The sequence below is a fragment of the Monodon monoceros genome, unplaced genomic scaffold (genome assembly GCF_005190385.1).
Source record: "Monodon monoceros isolate NGI ecotype Baffin Bay Population unplaced genomic scaffold, NGI_Narwhal_1 Super_Scaffold_21, whole genome shotgun sequence".
Classification (NCBI taxonomy): Eukaryota; Metazoa; Chordata; class Mammalia; order Artiodactyla; family Monodontidae; genus Monodon; species Monodon monoceros.
The window spans coordinates 9,965,396-9,985,613 of NW_021703778.1; the positions used below are offsets into that span (position 1 = coordinate 9,965,396).

Genomic DNA, 20,218 nt, shown 5'->3' on the forward strand with positions numbered 1-20,218 from the left:
CTTAGAAGGACACTGGTATTGGATTCCGGACCCACCCTAATCCAGCGTGACGTCATCTGCAAATACCCCCTCTCCAAACAGATCACACTCGCAGGTCTGAGACTGGAATAAATTTGCGGCGGGGAGAAGACCCAGACACTATAGCACTTTTCTTGACAGGTTTTTCTCTGAGCAAGGGCACTGCGAGGCCTTGGAGCACGGTGCTTAAACACAAGCTCTATGCTCTGGCTTCCAGGCTCTACAACCTCGTGAGTGCGCCCAGGGCAAGGCTGTTCTCCTCTCCAAACCTAAGCATTCTTGTCTGGGAATAATAATAGCAGCTACCCCCTCAAACCATGGTGAAGATTACATGAGTTAACATATGCTAAAAAAGAAAGAAAGAAAGAAAGACGTATGCTAAGTGCTTAAGTTGCGCTGGGCACATTGTAAGGACAATGCTTGTGTTCTTCCCTTGCTTATACTTTGTTGCAATTTTGAATGGCACCTTTCCTCCATTATATTCTCTAATGGTTATTGCCGGTGACTTGGAAAACTATCAATTTGGGTATAGTGATCTTGTACCTGCCATCTATTAGAATTCTTAGTAACCATTTTCTAGTTGCTTCTCCTAGATTTTCCTGGTAGTAATCACATTAGCTTCAAGATACTAAAAAATTACTGAAGTATGACATTAACTAAATGACTGTAGAGCCCCATGAACTGACATTCAAGAAGCACCTTCTACACATTCTTCTCTCCAGAGACAGGCTCAGAGACTCTGCCACATTCCCCAATCGTGATAAAGACATGTGTCTACTTTCTCGTCATGTCAGAACCATTGTCCAGACCAAAGCAATACAGCTTTACGAGGGCAGGGGCCACGGGTTTGAGTCCTGATCTATCCCCATTATGGGCGAAGCCTGGTAGATACAGGTGCTCGGTGTGTTGACTAACTTCATGAACAGATAATCTCCCATCAAAACGACTGACAGGACAGCCTTCCAGGCTGTCACACGGCGAGAACCCTGTCTCGTGCGGTGCTGAGATGAAGATGCAGAAACTCTCACCTGTGATCCTTCCTGTCCCCATCCTTTCAGCCGTCAAAAGTCGGATGGGAAGAGCTAGGTGCAAGTGCAAAGCTGAGCTACACACAAGTATAAGACACAAGAGTCACACAGTTTAACAGTGACGGCCCGAAACCCAGGCCAAGACCGATGGGGCTGGCCCCAGATCTAACAGGGCTGTGAAGAAAATACTTTGAAAAAATGAAAAATAAAAGCAGAATTAAACCTTTTTTGGATTCCCAATCATAGGGTCATCTGGTATCTTTTTCCTTACAAAAGTGCATGCTGGGAAACACTTTTTTGTGTGGGCTCACTTTTTTAAAACAGGAGTTTAAAACTTGTTTGATTTAAAAAAATAGAATCAATGCACATTAAATTAAAGCTGATATTAAGAAGGTTATTAAAAATATGAGGCTGTACAAACGAAATCCAAGGCACCTCGTCATTATTTTACAACGACACGCAGTGGCGAGAACAACCTTGAAGGCACAGCTCTCTTGGCAGCAGAGCACCCGCGGAGCGCCGACGCCTCTTACCTCCAGCTTGTGGGCCCTCTCCCTGCTCAGGGCCTTCGAGGGGAAGCTCTGGTTGTTGGCTTCCGCCAGAGAACGAAGATCAAAATAATACTTGGCATAAACACTGGAGGGCACGTTGATGTTGAACTGGAGCAATTCGAGGAACTGTCGCTCCAGCTCGTTCCTGCAGAGAAAGACAGAAACGCACAGCTCAGCCGCCGTCCCCACCCGCGGCCCCCTGGGCAGGCTGCTGGACACAGCCAAGTCCACCAGATCCAGTGCCCGGAAGGATGAGGCCTGATTAACTGGGATGATCACCAGAAAGTGCTTCAGGGCGACCCTGACACTGAGACTGAGCGCGCGCGCGCGCACACACACACACACACACACACACACACACACACACACACACGGCAGGCTCTGGCCTCACCTCTCCGCGTGAACCATCGGCTCAAACAGGGGGCAGAAGATGCAGTCGAGAGCTGTCAAGTGGAGTCCAGCGAGAGCGGACAGCAGCCTGGAGGACAGGCCTCCCCAAGACCTGGAGGACCGCCCTTCCCGGGAGGAGACGGTGGGGACACGCTGACCGGCTTCCTCGGGACCACGGGAGGGGAGGCGGTTCCCCAGCCCCAGCGCACACCCGTCAGCTGCAGGGCACGTGAGGACCCCCTGCTGGGCCCACCCGTCTGATCCGGCAGGTCTGGGTGGGCCCGAGAACGTGCATCCCTAACACTCCCGCGAGCTGCTGCTGGGCCTGCTCGCACGCTGAGAACCACTCGACGACAGCGCCCGGTCCATAAGGGAGCCAACCCACTTAGAGCTGGATGAAGAAGAACCACGGCGGCCACAATGCATCTGAAAACTTCCCCAGTCTGCAGGCCTACTTCTCGGAAGTTACTGCGGGGAGGAGGGGGTGGAAGCGTGCTCGGCGACAGGTCTGTCTGGGAGCCCTGGTCCTGGGCCACCTCCCCGGGCAGCACCCCGGGCTCACTTCTGTCCTTTATCACAGTCTCCCCGCCTTGTCTCCTCGAAGCCAGAAACCGTGACATTTGACGGTGCAGCCTGGCCCCAGCTCAGCACCTAACACGCCCTTGGCGCTCCATAATTCCTGTTACTGAAAGGAGCGGTCCAAGCTCAGCCTGGGCGGAGGGATCCAGGGAAGGCTTCCCGGAAGTGAGAGCTGAACTGAGCCCCGGAAGCGACCAACTCCGGCGGGGAGGAGCCAGGTGGGGGCGGGCTGCTTCTGGCGGGGGGGCGGGGCATCCCGTCTGCTTCCGGTCAGGGGCCCCATCCAGCCGTCCCAGCCTGTTTAGCGCTGCTATGACAACGGGGGCGGGAGCACTGAGGCGGCAGGGAGGCTGGGAGGTGAGCAGGGTGGCTGGTTCCCCGACGGAAGCTCCCAGGCAGATCAGAAGCGAGAAACCTCAGCAAGTCGTTATCGAAGGCCTGAGCGCCTCGAGGGAGAGACCACGACGTCGCATCCAGTCATTTAATCTGAGGGGCTGCTTCGATGCAGCTTCGAGAAAGAGGTAAAGCCCCAAATGTGTGTTGTGCTAAACTTTACACTTTTAATGACTTGTATTTATGCCTCCTTTACGTGAGACTTAAGAGGTCATCCTGTGAAATACTGGAACCCAGATAAGATTTTAACAAGGTGTGTCAAAAATACCGCTAAGGCAGAAGCGCTCTCTCCTGGACGACCTGGGAGCTGCCTGTGGACCGACTGCCGCCCTGTGGCCAAGAGGCGCCACTGCAGATCCCATTCTCCAATGCCAGGAAGAAAACCTTGCTTTTAGTATAAACTTTAAGAGAACTAGTCTGCCTCAAATGGTATCTAGACACCACTGTCTCTTGTTGAGGGTATAACTAGGATTAAGGTCAAGAGGAATCTGGTTTTGAACAAGGTGACGGTTTCCCAGGGTTCCTTAGGGAAAAAACAGCCTTTCTGAATATTTGTTTTCTTGAATGTTTCTGTTTAAGTTTGGGGGGAATAAAGATTTTAGAGCTGCTGTGTTTTCAAACTAAGGCAAGATTTAGAAAATAAAAATAATTCCCCTAATTTGAATTTTCAAATGTCAGCAGTACATCCTCCAGGGACATCAGACAGCTTGTTATGTGATAAACCATCAGAAAACTAACAGTGATGCAGAAAACGGGCTTGATGGATTTACAGCTCTCAAGGGGATAATTACGAAGAAATAGTCCTGATGTAAAGCTCTATAATAAATAAATTCAAGTCAATAAACAAAAAACATTTCAGAAATATTTTAGCTCAACGTTGTAAAGAAACCCAACTGAACTGATGCCATTTAGCAACTTGCAAATGGAGTAAAGAGAGTTGTTTTCATCACCTAATGGCCTGTCGGCTTTTCTAGAAAAATGGGCTCACTTTAAAGACCAGCCACCAAGCAGCAATCACACTTCTGGGCACAGACCCCAAAGAACAGAGAGCAGGGCCTCAGGGAGGTGTCTGCACACCCGTGTTCGTGTTCACGACAGTGTTACTCACAGCAGCTGAAAGGTGGAAGCAACCTACTTACTGTCTGGATGACAATTATCTTAGCAACTGTTTTCACCTTGAAATATAATCAAGAATTTTTTTATATTTTTATTTTATTTTTCTTACTATCAAAATCTTCCTATTTGTCTTACTTTTTATAATAAAGAATGACAGATGCAGGAAGGAGTCGTACAGGTCTGCAGCAGGAAAAGGCTCTGGCAAAAGACCCAAAAACACAAACAAGTGCTCCCAGGGCAGCACAAAAATGGGGTGCCCAGCGAACCAGCAACCAGAGGAAGCAGGGGCCAGGCTGAACAGGAGCCCGTAGTGGTCACTGAGTCCAGGGACTTGGATGTGGATGGGACACAGTGGAACCTGCTCCAGCTCAGAGCTTCCTCAAGGAAGCCAGACAAACAAGACCAGAAAAATATGAGCAAGAATCGTGTCAGAAAGGCCTGTAAACCGTAAGGAACTATAAGAAGTTCAACCTGATTAAGTGTTTCCAAAACAGCTCGTTTCTCCCGAGAGGCTCTGACCCCGCCTCCTGTACACCCAGCCCCCAGGATGCCGCTAAGTGTGAGCTCAGGATGGTGCCCTGAGAGAGGAGAACACGCAGCCTGACCAGGATGCACAGGGGGACCTCGGGGACAGAACGCTCATTTTAAGCAGGTGAACTTGCAAAATGTGACAAAAGCAGTTAAATTTTACCTTCTCTCTGAAACAGAACAGAAACAGGTAACATTTTAGCCCATCTGCTGCCTGTCATCGGTTTGCAGTGTGTACAGAGCTGGGATGAACCTCACCGCAGACGGAGAGCAGGAAGGTAAAGGAAGGTTCGCCTAGAATACAGTTTCAGTGACCAGTTTCACAAACCAGGAGGTGTCACCAGTACCTGTTCGGGACCCACAGGATGAGACATACAGGTTTTTGCAAATCCTATCCGCAACCATGTCCTTTCTCGGCCAGCACACAACAGACGTGCAGTCACATTCACTCACTCCACGCTGTGCACGTCCACAAAGGGTCGCGTTTCCTCTGCAGATTCCCCCGGCCGCACTCACATGTCCTCCACTGTGCTGTCCTTCAGGATCTGGCAGTGGTCCACGTTCCACTACTGCCTGGTCATCCCACGCCTTGGAGGCCAGCAGGATGCCCCCCAGAACAATCCGCTCCCAGTTGGCCAGACAGATGTCAGTCTCTGCGTACGTTAGAAGCCTTTCGAGGTACACCTGGAAGGCGCGAGCACGCCAGCGCCCGGTGCCCTGCCTTGTTCCTGCTGCACCCTTGCCAGCACACGCAAACCAACTCCTAGCCGTTCACCGCACTCCCCAGCTCAACTTTAAACAGGCGCTGATGGCCTGATCACACTTATTTTAAGAAGTCAAAGGCCTCAATGAGTCTGAGGCAAAATGGGCTGAGAGGCACACTCCGTAACTGGACGTGTGGATGAGGCCGGGCCTTAGGACTCCGGGGCAGGAACATGTTCTAGGAGCCGCGGGTTAATTTCTCACTCTACCAACTGTGACATCAACACACATTCGACAAACCACCAACGAGCCAACAAGGAGAACAAAGTGTGTGAAGGGAAGAAACCGATTTTTTCCATCTGTAGTTGTTTCTAAATTAAATTTTTATTTTTGAGGTAATTGTAGATTTATAGGCAGTGTTGATAAACCTATTGTTTTCATCATTATGGTAAAATACACATAAGATTTACCACTTAACCATTTCCAGTGTATAGTTCTGTGGCATTAAGAACAGTCGCCGTGCTGTGAAATCACCACCATCCATCTCTATTTCTAGAACTTTTTCATCTTCCCAAATTGAAATGCCGTACCTATCACAACTCCCCAGTTCCCCTCCCCCAGCCCCTGGCACCCACCTTTCTACTTTCCGCCTCCTGGCTATGACTACTCTAGGTACCTTACATGGGTGGAATCACAGCGTATTTGTCCTCTTGCGATTGGCTTCTTTCACTGAGCATAATGTTCCACGTTGTAGCACGTGTCAACATTTCCTTCCTTTTCAAGGCTGAATAATGATCCATCGTAGGTACAAACCACATTTTGTTTATCCATCACCCACTGATGGACATTTGAGGGGTTTCCTCTTTCGGCTACTGTGAATAATGTTGCTGTGAACGCTGATGTACAAGCATCTGTTCGAGCCTCTGCTTTTGATTCTTTCGGGTATACACCCAGAAGTGGAACTGCTGGATCATATCATAATCAATGTTTAATTTTTTGAAGAACCACCATACTATCTTCCACAGAGGCTGAACCATTTACATCCCCACCGGCGATGCACAAGGGCTACAATGTTTCCACATCCTTGCCAACACTTGTTGTTTTCTGGGGTTTTAAAAAAAATTGTCATCCTAAAGGGTGTGAAGTGGTTTTTTTTTTCTTTTCTTTTTCTTTTTTTGCTGTATGCGGGCCTCTCACTGTTGTGGCCTCTCCCTTTGCGGAGCACAGGCTCCGGATGCGCAGGCTCAGCGGCCATGGCTCACGGGCCCAGCCGCTCCGCAGCATGTGGGATCCTCCCGGACCGGGGCACGAACCCGCGTCCCCTGCATCGGCAGGCGGACCCTCAACCACTGCGCCACCAGGGAAGCCCTGCTACTTGCTTTTTGAGGCACTGGAAAGTCTTTAGTGGCCTGGGGAGACCAAGTCACTCTTCCTTCTCGTGGTGTGCGGCCAATGATTCATTCTCCTTGTATAAATGGAAGCTGGGAGGGCTTGGGGATGTGAGCATGTTAGCCATTCCAGTGAAGCCAAAGCTGATGCCCATGTCATTGGCTGTAACTCTGCTGGGTGCCTGTCTGAGGCAAGGATGCTCCCTGGGGAAACGGGTTCAAATAGCTACTGGATGATTCATCCCCACTGAGATAACTTACTTCCTCTTGTTCTTCCTTTCTCCTCAGCTACCCTGCCCAGCCCTCCTGGGTCTCTTTTCTCTGCAAAAGGGAAGGCTGAGTCTGTGGCCGAGGCCGCCTCAGTCCCCAGGCTGCGGTCCACAGGGATGAATCACAGAATGGCTTTCTACAGGGAGACGTGCTGCCACGTCCGCTCTGTGTTCAGGATGATCTTCTCTAGGTGAGTGACGTAGGATGAAGGGCTTGCCTAGGAAGCCCGGTCCTTACAGGCAGCAGGCCAGAATCAAAATATATCGAACACATACTGAACATTCACTGTGTTCCAGGCACGGGTTCTCTTCTCATCTGAATCTTCACTATCATCCTAGGTGGTAAGTGCTAGTTTTGTCCTCACTTTACAGATGGAACTGAGGTTCAGAGAGGTTAAGTGATTTGCTCAGGGTCACAGAGCTAATCAGTAGCAGAGCTGGCATCTGAGGCCAGGCAATGTCTCCAGCAGCTGCCTTGTTGGGGGAATGAAAATGTGAGCACACAGATCCCATCTCTCCTGGCAGTAGCCTAGGTTCCCTGGGCATCACAAGCCCAGCCCTTTAGGCCACCTCCTCCCTGAAATTACAGTACTCACAAGCACTCGTAACACTTACTAAATCAAATTTGTGTTTATTTGGCCATGGTAGTCTCTGGGAAGGAAGGTAATGAGACTCGGTGCCTCAGTAGATGTCAAGGACAGGAAGAAATTTCCCTGGGACCCCTCTGCTTCTGTAATGAACACCTGTGGTGGTTTATCGTAAACGCTGGGCAGGTAATTTCAATGCTGCTTGGGTTAGCATGGGAATTGGAATCTCTTTACTATTACAGATGCAAAAAATATCAGGGGAGGTATGGGAATGGGGACATCTTCAAAAATCTCATCTACATTGGGGTAATATTGTTTTTACAGTCAAAACAAATCTCTTTCATCATTTAGTCTTAAAATACTCACATATACCCATGATGTAGGTATGTGTTAATTGCAGCTCATGGAAGGCCAGAAGAAAAAAAAAAAAAACCTTCTCTGATGTCCTTTTGGGATGAAGAGATTAAAACAATAATAGCGGCTTAGGGACTTCCTGGTGGTCCAGTGGTTGACACTCCACGCTCCCAATTTAGGGGGTGTGGGTTCAATCCCTGGTTGGGGAACTGAGATCCCACATGCCGTGCAGCACAGCCTAAAATAATAACAATAGTAGTAGTCGTCGTAATAATAATAATGATGATAATAGCAGCTTCATTTCTCTCTCCTTCTACTCATCTCCCTACCTATCCCCTACTGCAAACTTCCACTAAGAATTAACTGGGAAGGTAAGAATAAAGAAAAGAACTGAGTTTATTAAGTCATTTCTGATCAGAGTTTTCTTCAAATAAACAAGGACAGATGTTAAGCCAGGTGCTTTTCTCCTCAATGGACATTTCGATATATGTTGCTGAGAACTGTCGGTTTCCATGCGGTGGCAAATGGTGTCAAATTTGTACATCTGCTTGAATCATGGACCAGGAAACACTGTGTGAGGTACAAAAAGAATTGCCATTCTAATCACTGGAGCCTGGGTAGCATCTAGATCGTGAAAGAGCCTGTAACTCACTCTCCTCTGAAGCCAACAGAGTGAAATGAAGAGATGCTCTTGATATTTCAGGGTCACAACTTCTCCTCCATCTATCAAAGGCTAATTTTCAAGGTTCTTGTTTATTTGAAACACCATGAAAGATCTTAGGTTCTAATATCTTTAAGGGGTTCCCTGGGTGAAGTGCAATAAAATGCAAGCAAGTACGAGGAGTCTAATGCCAAGAGATGTTGGGACGCGTGTGGCTTTGAAAATGAAAATATTATTGGGGCATCAGTAGCTTCTCACAACATGTAGACTACATCACTAGCCATAGTCTTTCAAAGCTTTCAGTCTAGCTTACAAATCTTCCATTCAATTTAAATAACATTTATTAAAAGCTAAGTGTCATGAGATGGAGTTTGGGGGTGGGGAGAATTGGAAAGATTTCATGGCATTAGTGGTTCTCAGATTTGTGGTTTATAGGAAAAATGCAGTTAGCAGGGTTGCTAAGTCTTTCTCTTGCCAAATAAGATATCATTGCTATCATTTTAGAAATGATAGGGCATTGATGAATGACAGCAACAATGAAATGCGTCAAGGGCATAATCTGAGATGAGAGACTGGCTTCCGCTGTACGAAACCCCTTCCTCATCGTGAACTTCTTATACTGCTCCAAACTAGAGACATCTTCCTTCTCCCTGGGTCCTCGGGCCAGAGTTTGCAAAACTTTGGACGGACGATCTTTCAGAGTCTCTGCAGGTCTCTTAGCCTGTGATCAGAAGACCTGTCTTTGCCCTCAAAGTGAAACAGAAAGACTAGATTCACAGATGAGAAATGGCTGGAGAACAGTTTCAAGGCAACAGGGATGCCAGTGAGTGGCAGGTGACACAGATGAAACCCTTAGAATCGCGGTGTATTTACTTGGGGGCCCGTGAGGGAGGCTTTGGGGGAAAGGTGAAACTGAGTCAGGGCTTTTCAGGGATAGTATTTTCTTCTAATGAAAATGGGAGCAGCTCCCTTGGATTGGGCTTCTGGGAGTGGACTAGGCGAGCCCAGCTGTGAGAAAGGGCCATAGCACCCTCAGGAAGGAGCAGGCCAGATCTGGGGTGATCCGATATATTCTGATATATTCACTTCCTTGGCCTTTGGTCTATTTCTATCCACCCTCTCATCCCCCCACGTCAAAAGTTTTATCCCATCTTTGCTTTCACATGCAGTCATCTGTTCTCTCTATGGCAGAAAATTGTCCATTTGTAGTTATTTTATCCTTTTAGAGCAATTTTTATTTGACATTTTCCTGGGAAATTGCTAGTGTACCAATCCCTTGGGGGCTGGAAGAACAGGTTGCAGAATGAATGGCAAGCTGAAAAGGTGGTGACAGGAGCACAGAGTTACTCCCTAGGGCCTCCCCAGCCTCCCTGCCCTGGCCTTTCCTCTTTCCAAGCCTCTCCATTTCATGGTGGAATTCAACAGGTATGCCTGTTAACCAACCAAGTATTCACAAGATGCTTTTGTAACACCACTATTGGTGTTGAAGGGACTCGGCCCCTCCAGTTCTCCTTAAACTTGAACACTGAGCTGGTGTTTGCTTTTGTTTTGTGTCAATAACCGAAATAAATTAGAATTTTATTGTTGGACCACCAAGTCCATTAAATTATAATGGATGTGTGTGTGTGTGTGTGTGTGCACACACTTTGATCTGTGTGGTTATATGTGTGTATGCGGGTGTGTATATGTCTTATATTAGATATATGATGTGCTGTTTGTGCTATGAATTCAGTTTGACTTTAGATAATGGCTATACTTCTCTGAGCTTCCTTTGTCCCACTCATAAAATAAAGGCGCTGGATTAATATATGAAAACATCTGGCACATGGTAGCCTGTCAGTAAAGGTTAGCTGAATTAATTAATGCATCTAAGGACCCTTCCAGGTTTATAAACCTGTCATCTTAAACCACCTTCCACCTACATCTTTCCTTTGGCGATCAAGTAGTCCCACCTCATTTCTCAGCTGAGGAAATGGGCTTGGTGGAGAACATGTCCCACACCAGGGGCAGAGCCGGTAATGGTATGGATGGAGTGCCTTCTACCTGTAGGAGAGCACCAGAGATTGGAGAGTCTTGTCAGGGCATGTGTGTGGTTAGAGGGCGGCCAGGAAGGAAGGGTGATGACACAGAAGCATAAGAAACAGACTCTGCTTATGATCAACATTGGGCGAGCAGAGGAAAATGCAGGAGAGGACGTTTCCAGCCTCAACCTGTTACGTACGAATACTGCTGACCAAGAGAAAGTAGGGAATTCAGAGGTCGCTGAGCACCGAAGGAGACAGCAAGAGCTGGTTTACAGAATTCACGTACAATTACCAGCGTTAGTACAATAACGAGATTTGTTGCACGCTATTGGGTACAAAGCACCACGCAAACTGCTAACATTTTATTTAAGCCGCACAAGAATCTGTGAAGATTACTGTTATAACAACGCCCGTGAAGATGCGAGGAATTTCGGGAGATTCTTCCCAGCCTGAGGCAACAATGGAAACCAAGGCACAAATGTCGAGGTGTTCCCTCTATATTTGGTTGGTGTCCACCAGTTCCCCTATAAGCAATATTGAAAATTTCCAGAAACTTCATCTCTTATGCCCTCCCCCAGCCATCTGTCTGCTTGAAGTATCAATACTATCTCTTCACTCCAGAATAATACCTTTAAGGGCATCTCAAACCCATAGGGCAGCCTGGACCTGATAAGGCAAATCAGGATACATTCCACTAGTTAAATCCTCGTGACGTTATAGCTTTTAACCCGCCTGCATTTCTTAACCTCTAAAAGCACGGGAGGAAAGCCCCCAGACATGTGATACCTCCCAGAATCACAACCCAAAGAGGTCCAGCAATAAACTCGACACAATGGAAGATACACAACAGCCCACGCATAGCCCGCACGTACGTTATACGCGTTGCATTGAGCACTGGCGTTGCGTACAGTTAGGTCCCGGCTGTCCTGAAATTCATGGGGGCCTCATTGGGCTTCCTGGGCACAGGCCATGGTCCACGGGTTTTGCTTTAGAGCTGAGAATCCAGGCAATGAGATATTTGATATCATTATGGCATTACTATTATCATTTTAGTTGGGATCATCGTACTGAGGACTTGTTAAAAAGGATTCTTTATCTTTTATGGATTCACATGAAAATTATTTGGTGTTGGGAGGACACGATGCGGGGGAAGGATGGACGAAACAAGATTCAGGCTCTGAATTAGTAACTTTTGAAGCTGGGTGAAGCCTTCATGGGAGGTTATTATACTTATTTTTCCCACTTCTGTGTGTACGTGAAATTTCCCATAATACATACATTTTTTGTTAAAGACTGGGTCTGACTGAAGGAGAAATCAGAGTGGTCAAGCAATATCCTGCAGAAGCGACTGTGGGAGTAAGAGATTTTTTCCCAGCAAAGATGCTCTGAGCTCTGTGACAAGTGAAGGGCCTTTGATGCAGGCAATTCCCTAGAAATGAGCCCCTCACACGGCCTGCAAAGCTGGAAATACACATCCAGAGCCTGAGATACGTCCACGTTTACACATTTATTTGGATTTAGAGAAACAACACATAAAATACTTTGATCATACACAAGTTTATATTTGGTAAGAAGAACAGGTTGCCATGTGTTTATAGTTTTTATTGATTTCTGTCCTTAATAACGGAGTGATGCTGGGGAGATGTCAATGTCCTTTGGAAACACTGACTGGGGACAGGACTTTGGCACAGGTAACTAATCAATACACAGCATTTGCACTTAGCATTTGAAAACAGGAGGGCTCGTGCAAGGTGATGCCCGCTGTTAGGTTCCTGGGTTCCTTGTCCTGCTGCTATATTTACACCCGTGCTTTCTTGGTCCGTATTCTGAGGAGTAGCACCTACTCCCAATCTTAGCAGGGACAGCGCCTGCAACGTTGGCTGTTTGTGACCCTCCATACTGGTTTCCTCTGTTCTTGGAGACACTGAAGTAGCATCCTCCTTGCATTATGTGAAATCCCACAGTTCTCAAAGGAGATTTCTCAGCAGCGAGCGGAGCCGAGGGTATTCCCTGTGAGAGCTGAGGTGCAGGGCACACCGTTTAGCAGAGAGAGGGCGGGTGAGAGGGTTATGGGCACAGATGCGAACATGGTTCTCAGAAAATTAGTACGGCTACCACACAGGAAAAGACACATCAATAATATATTGTACAAGCTTTTACAGCAAAACATGTTGATTTGCAACACTGTAAGTTCATATCTAAAGTGCACAACCCCCATCTGAGGTGACGAGACAGTACTAGCAGTATAATAAAGGCAACACAGTTACACACACAACTGATTTCCTTTTCTTTCCTCACGTCCTTGAGACAGTTCAGGAAGTCAATACCATTTATGTGTCTCCGATGGAGACATACCACACTGTTTTTTCCAAGTATTTAAAAATAATAAACACAATGTTGCTATCTGAATGAAAATGGCCATGTCAATTGTGATTAAAGCTAAAGCCAAACTTTTCTAATATTTGTAAAGAATGGTCCCACATAAAGGCCTTTGGCACTGGGAATTTGGCTAAAGTTCAAAACAATCTCCCTCCCTTCCGTCCTTCCTTCCTTCCTTCTTTCCTCCCTCCCTTTCTCTTGAGTAGATTACAAACTTACTTTAAAGAATATTTATTAAGCTACCGGGACTTATCAGGCTTTTATTTACCTCCTTCCCTGGGTTATGGCTGGTAGCTTTTCACTGCATAGGATTGAGGAAGGCTCCCAGCAAACTTGGGGACGAACCTGGAAGGGGCAGGGGGTCGGGGAAGCAAGCTCTTGGTAAAAACTCTTTTGCTGGAACTTCAAACACAGGCACAAATGTTCCTCCTTTAAGTTCTGTCATACCATCAAGTGAAAAAGCAGCCGCTTCTGATAGAGAATCTATAACCCTAGATAGCAGCATCCTGGAGTAGAGAGGGATCTGTCCAGATCAGGGCACTGGGCTTCACCGTCTCCTCCAAGCAGGATGGTGGGTTTGATAATTAGTGTCTTCGCCTCTGAGATGGGGTCTGTGGCCTGAGGCTCACAATAGGTGGGCAGTTGTGTGCTTATTCTCAACAGCTAATTTCTAGAAAGGAAAGGAATGCTTGGCCATTAGACCCAGCCTAGAATGGGAGCCTTGTTCCTTCATGAAATTCTGGGGCACAGATAAAGCGTTTTCTTCTAATAGTCATAGGGAATCCATTCGCCTCCTAGACAGAGAGGGCCCAAAGCCATGTTCATCTCAAATATCAACGTTTTCATATATAACCTGGGAGAGAGAATGTAGCGGCAAGCTCAGGAAGCTTTCAGGTGGTTGGATCCCGTGGTCATATTAGGGGCCTTTTCTATTTGATGAAGGATGGGGTCCTCTTTCCTCCCTCATACACCTACCATCTTCCTGACCACTGCTCTGACTGGGGCATACAGAAAGGATGAATGTTCCTAAATGTGCATCCGCAGTCTGCATATATGGGTCCACTACCTCTTTGACTCTGACAGTCTGTGCCCCATAAATATCTATGGGAGCTCTCGTTAGCTCACGTCTCTCCATCAGGTTTGCAGGGGCAGAAGGATGCTTTTAAAATATTATTTTGAATTCTAAGGAGCATATGATCTCTACATAGTCTGGTCACTTTGGGTCTTGATGGGAGACAGATGATAAAAGAAGGTCTTAAGAGGCTGTCTCAAAATTCTAGGTGAGGAGCTCATTTCCTGAGAGGAAAATAACCACTAATGGAGTAGAAATTAATTATTGGGAATCCCAGTCACGGGGAGCTTAGCAGGAGAGACTTTTGTGGGTCGGAATGGGGAGTGAATGGGAAAGAGCAATGACCCGGGAGGGGAACGACTCCTTCCTGGGCAGGGACACTGTGGCATCCAGGATGACATCATTATTCTCACACAGAGATCTAAGGCCAAGTTTAATTTTCTGGGCTCACCACATCTGGAGTGTGTTTCATGCCTCTGCTTGGGCTGATTAGATTTTATTTTTATTTTCTCTAATGAATCCAAATGACTTAATAAAAGAATACTGTTTGGGAAGATATCTCAAGAACCAGCATCAACCTTCTGTTCTAAACAGGCTGAACTGGAAAGCAGAATAGAGACGATGACCCTAATTTAGTCTAAGGTGAAGCGTGGCTGTCATGCCTACTGAGCGGGTCTACTAAGGTCCAACGGATGGAAAACTTAAATGGGAAGTAAGTCTTACTGTCGAGCTAACCAATCATTTTAAAGAACCTGCAGTATCCTTTTGTGTCTGTTTTGTAATACTAACTTTAGAGATGTGATAAGTCATAAAATGAACAGAAAGAAGGCATCATACCTTTTAAGAATTTTGTGGGCCTATGTTTCAGAATAACTTTGCTAAGTGTTTTATTGTGCCTCCGTTAAAAGAAAGAGAAAAAAGAATCTGGCTTAGTTTTTAATATCTGCCCCTGCAGTTTGTATAACCCATATAAAATAAAAATCTATATGTTACAAAATAGGATTTCTTTTTAATATATATATTTTCCTTTTGTAAAATTATATGTATTTAAATATATTTGAAATGTTGCTATAGGTAAATTAGAATTTTTTTTTCTAATACTATGAAAAAGGCAAGAGTTTTTTTATTGTCAGCATACATTTTATATTTACTTTATCCTTTTCACTGCACCCCAGAGAACCTTTTATGATTCAGGGGCAATTTGGCACTATTCAACCCTACTACTCTGAAGTGAAAATAAAGTTTGATTTGCACACTATATTAAAAGTAAGGGAAGTATTTGTAACAATTTTAAGCTTTTCCTTAGTGATTAGAACACAGCCTTTTGTCACTAATTATTAGAGAGGTATTCTAAACTTAAGAAAGGATTTTTAAAAGGAGCAATGTTTGTTTTTGATTTTTAAACTGTACTCTACTTTGACACCACAATACAGAAATAGATTTACTTTGGAACAAACTACAAGTACATTTACACAGTGTGTGACAACTTAATTGTCTACCTAGAGAATTGAAACAGCTTAGTGAGCTAGGTTATTATAAATCTTGTCCAAGGCGTTCTATTTCTTCAATCAGGAAGTCAATGTCTTGGTGAGTTGCTGCGGGGTTTGAGATGACCACGCGGAAGAAATTGACCTTGTCTCCCAAGGGCTGGTAGCTCACCATTGTGGTCCCATACTCCATCATTCTGGCTTTAATCACTGGAGCCACCTGCGGAAGAGACCAGACCACGACGGTGACTGTTTCTCCCGGGGACTCTTCCTTTCATGAAAGAACCCAATACCAAGTAGCATTTTTAGTTTTTAACTGAACAATCAGAACCATATTTGTCATCCCTTGAAGGAACTGCCTCTCACTTTTCTTGGGATCAGAGGGCTGGAGCAGTGTAACACCTTCAAGATCTCGAAGGTGCTAAAAGGAATAATCAGTGGTAGGCTATCATCAGGAGCTTGACTTTTTTTTTTTTTTTTTTTTTTTTGCGGTGCGCGGGCCTCTCACTGTTGTGGCCTCTCCTGTTGCGGAGCACAGGCTCCGGACGCACAGGCTCAGCGGCCATGGCTCACGGGCCCAGCGGCTCCGCGGCATGTGGGATGTGGGATCTTCCCGGACCGGGGCACGAACCCGCGTCCCCTGCATCGGCAGGCGGACTCTCAACCACTGCGCCACCAGGGAAGCCCTAGTTTTTTTTGTTTTTTTGTTTCTTAGGAGCTTGACATCTTGACTTTCTACTTAGTGTTTTGGGAGACCAAGAAGAATCTGATGTTGGTTCCAAGGCTAAAGAATTTGGCAATACAACATTTGGGGGATGGGTTTTTTCCCCCCTCATTGGAAGTAATACATGGTTCACAGACTTCACATGGTTCATCTTACCAAGATGTAAGGCTCACTATCAAGTGATGTGTGAAAATAAGCAGACTTTTGAGATCCTAACGCTATTTTCCTTCTTGAGACCCTAAAGCTTCCTAGTTTCTTTTTATTCTCCTTTTGCATTAACTCAGTTTATAAGATGTTTTGAAATATATTACCTCATAATCATGAAGAATCAGCTGAGGCAAAAAGCTGCACCCACAAGGATTTAACATTGCAGAATCAGATCACAGACACGATTTTACCACATTTATGCCAGATGGATGATTACAGCCCTTAGTCCTCTATTGTATACGAATTTAAGTTCAAACTCCAGTTCAGCACAAATGCCTTTTGTCACCAGCTCTGAGGACTCATCCAGTGCCCACCCAAATGAATCTGCAGCTCTGACAAGACCTCCTTATTCAATATCCCTTGGATGTACCACACATATTTTTACCCCTTCACACTGGTCCTCAGTCTCACCATGTCACACTTGTTCTCTTTGCTTAGAATTCCTTTTCACTTCCAGTTTGTATCCTATGCAGACTCCAAGGCTCCACCACAGTCCTACACCCACTAGGAAGCCTTTCCTGACTTCTGCAGTCTATTAGCATATTTTCTCTAAGTTGTAAGTACATGATCCTTATCCATAGATTCTGTCTATATTCTAATTTCCTATCATCCCCTCAGTTATAAGACAATACACTTCATCTTTGTACTTCAGCTGTAAGCTCCCGGAAGGCAGGGAGTGTCCTTCACTTCTTTTATCAGGACAGCACTGTGTGCACATGGAGGGCTCCCTGAGTCCTTATTGACTATAAAAAGTGGCATAAGAGGAAGAGCTCCTAGGATGAGGCATACGTTTTAAATTATGTCCAACTGTATGCAGGATCTGTCCACGTATTTCACCACTGGAGTTTGTAAATATAACATTGATCTTTTAGGTTCGTTGCTGCAAATACCTAACCAGGAATGTAGATGTGAGGGAAGCTTTAGACTTATGTTAGATATTCATAGTCAGCAACTCAGTTCAATATGGGAACTATGCCTTCTATCACAGTTGTATTCATTTTAAATGAAGGGTAGATTCAAATAGAATGGTGTTATGAACGTGTGACTTTGGAATATCAACACTTAGATAATCATTGGTTTGCAATGAGGTTTTAATCCTCAAAGTACTCAGTGGGAAAAATCAACATGGTTCCCCATCAGGACCAATTATTTGTTAGTTATGAAAGCCAAAGCCAAAGCCAGACTTGACCTTCATGGTCATTTCACCTTCACTTCACATCCTGAACCTAATTTCCTCACCTAAAAATGAATGTGGATGATGATTCCAACATTTAGATTTTCTGATTCTAGATGAACACGTTCTTACATCCCCTTCTGCTCCTTCCTTATTCCACAAGGAGGTAATGTAAGGAGGAATGTTCCTGTTGGGTTGATCCTCTTTCACCCAAAGGATTAACGATGTATGCAGCGCGTCAGGCTTATGCCGGGGAATAAATATAAAAAAGAATTTAAATATTTCAAGACTGGGATTAAGTTCTGAAAATGGATCTACTAGAATAATTTAGCCTAAGGACATGAAATGTATCACTTTGTGCTGTGAGGCGTGGCAAGTCAGTGTGTTCCTGGGAAGAGAAATCCCAGATTAGAAAAAGAATTCCAAATCCATGTGTCTGCAGGAATTTAAGGAAAAAGATCACATAACTGTTCCTTAGTTTTATTTGTGCAATAAATCATGCTTGCTCTTTAGCACTGATAAAATAGTGATAATGCTTTACTCAGTGAATTAAATTCTGATTTCGTTTTCATAGGCAATCCAAGTAAGAATACACAGGAATGGGATTAATTATTAAGGACATTCAACACCAATTTTTGAAATAAATGCAGATCAGAAGTCAAAAGACTGACGGTAACAGCCATCATCCCAAACAGGTTTTGGCGGAACGTAAGATTGAACCCCTCCCCCCCCCCAGTTCCTAAAGAGCTGGGTTGGCAGAAATCACAGCCATCTAAATACATATGGCTTTTGGTTGCTTCCAGAAAATGCTGCCGAACTCAAATTAGCAGGAACACGGAACATCTACTTCACTGCATGATCACTACTTGCAAGTTAAGAAGAAAAATAAGAATCTGACTATTCTGACGAGTATATAGCATTTTAATTTTTTTCTAGACTCTTTTTTTGGGGTCACATTCTTGGTTTTGCTGAATAAAGGAAGTCAGGAAAAAAGGGGCTGCATGTTGAAGAATTCACTGAAGGCTCAATCAACAAGAGCTCTTTGGGGATGCCTTAAGAGTTTTAGGGTACCATTGTATCCTTTGTGCCATTAGCTTTTTCAATCCTTTAGAAAATAATAACCAGGGAACTCTTCCATAATTTAAATCCACATTTGTTTCCTCCAAAGAGGGCTCAGATTAAAGCATCATGAAATAATCTCACAAAGATATCACAGAAATGTATTTCTCACTATGTGTTACAAAACCTTTTTGTTTTTACATCGTGGAAGGCTGAGAGAAATTTTGAAAAATCAAAAAGCAGAATAACCATAAATAAGATATTTGAAAACATTAAAATCTCACCAATTAAATTTCCCATTACATTTAATAACATAGGCTTTAAAAAAGTCCCTTTATATATGAGGACAATCTACTTCTTTACCAATGTACTTTTTTTTTTTTTTTCTTTTTTTCTGCGGTACGCGGGTCTCTCACCGTTGCGGCCTCTCCCGCTGCGGAGCACAGGCTCCGGATGCACAGGCTCAGCGGCCATGGCTCACGGGCCCAGCCGCTCCGCGGCATGTGGGATCTTCCCGGACCGGGGCACGAACCCGTGTCCCCTGCATCGGCAGGCAGACTCTCAACCGCTGCGCCACCAGGGAAGCCCTACCAATGTACTTTTTGTAATACTTTCTGTAAACTTTTATTATTGTTTATTAGTATTTTTTATTGAGGTATAGTTGATTTATAATATATGTTTCAGTGATTCACAATTTTTAAAGGTTATACTCCATTTATAGTTATTATAAAATATCGGCTCTATTCCCTGTGCTGTACAATATATCCTTGTAGCTTATTATTTTATACATAGTAGTTAGTACTTCTTTACTTCCCTACCCCTATCTTGTCTCTCCTTACCAATGTACTTTTAAATCCACTGGTGACCTTCTGAAAGGCCATCAGTCAGTATAGGAAATATAATAAAAATTAAAATTCAAGAAGATGATGAAGAAGAAAAAGAACCAGAAATACAAGAGGTGACCAACACAGTAAGTCCCCTACATACGAACGAGTGCCATTCCGAGACCGCATTTGTAAGTCCAATTTGTTCGTAAGTCCAGCAAGGTTAGCCTAGGTACCCAACTAACACAATCAGCTATATAGTACTGTACTGTAATAGGTTTATAATACTTTTCATACAAATAATACATAAAAAACAAACACAAAAAATAAAGAAAACATGTTTAATCTTACAGTACAGTCCCTTGAAAAGTATAGTAGTACCGTACGACAGCTGGCACACAGGGGCTGGCACTGAGTGAACAGGCAAGAAGAGTTACTGACTGGAGGAGGGAGAGGAGGTGGGAGATGGTAGAGCTGAAGGATCGTTAGCAATAGGAGACGGAGGGCCAGCTGCAATTTCACTCACACCTGACGATGGAATGCACGTTCGCATCTTTGAAAGTTCACAACTTGAAGGTTCGTGTGTAGGGGACTTACGGTATGCCGCCTGGGGCTCTTGTCTGATGAACACCTGCAGGACATCTCCTTGCCTCCTGCCTTGGTCTAATGCGTTTGTATGTGGTCCCGTCCCCATGGTGGTCCTG

The 20,218-nt window shown here is 45.0% G+C and overlaps 1 protein-coding gene across 1 annotated transcript in view; it reads right to left on the bottom strand.

The window, feature by feature from the left end:
- Positions 1-12,072: 12,072 nt before the first annotated feature.
- GAD2 (glutamate decarboxylase 2) overlaps positions 12,073-20,218 on the bottom strand; it is a 69,221-nt gene continuing 61,075 nt past the window's right edge. Inside the window, exons 16-17 of the mRNA XM_029238239.1 lie at positions 15,539-15,746; positions 12,073-12,598 (exon numbers count right to left, since the gene is read on the bottom strand). Coding sequence (XP_029094072.1) covers positions 15,573-15,746 — 174 coding nt within the window. The 3' untranslated portion in view covers positions 12,073-12,598; positions 15,539-15,572. The remainder of the gene's footprint in view (positions 12,599-15,538; positions 15,747-20,218) is intronic.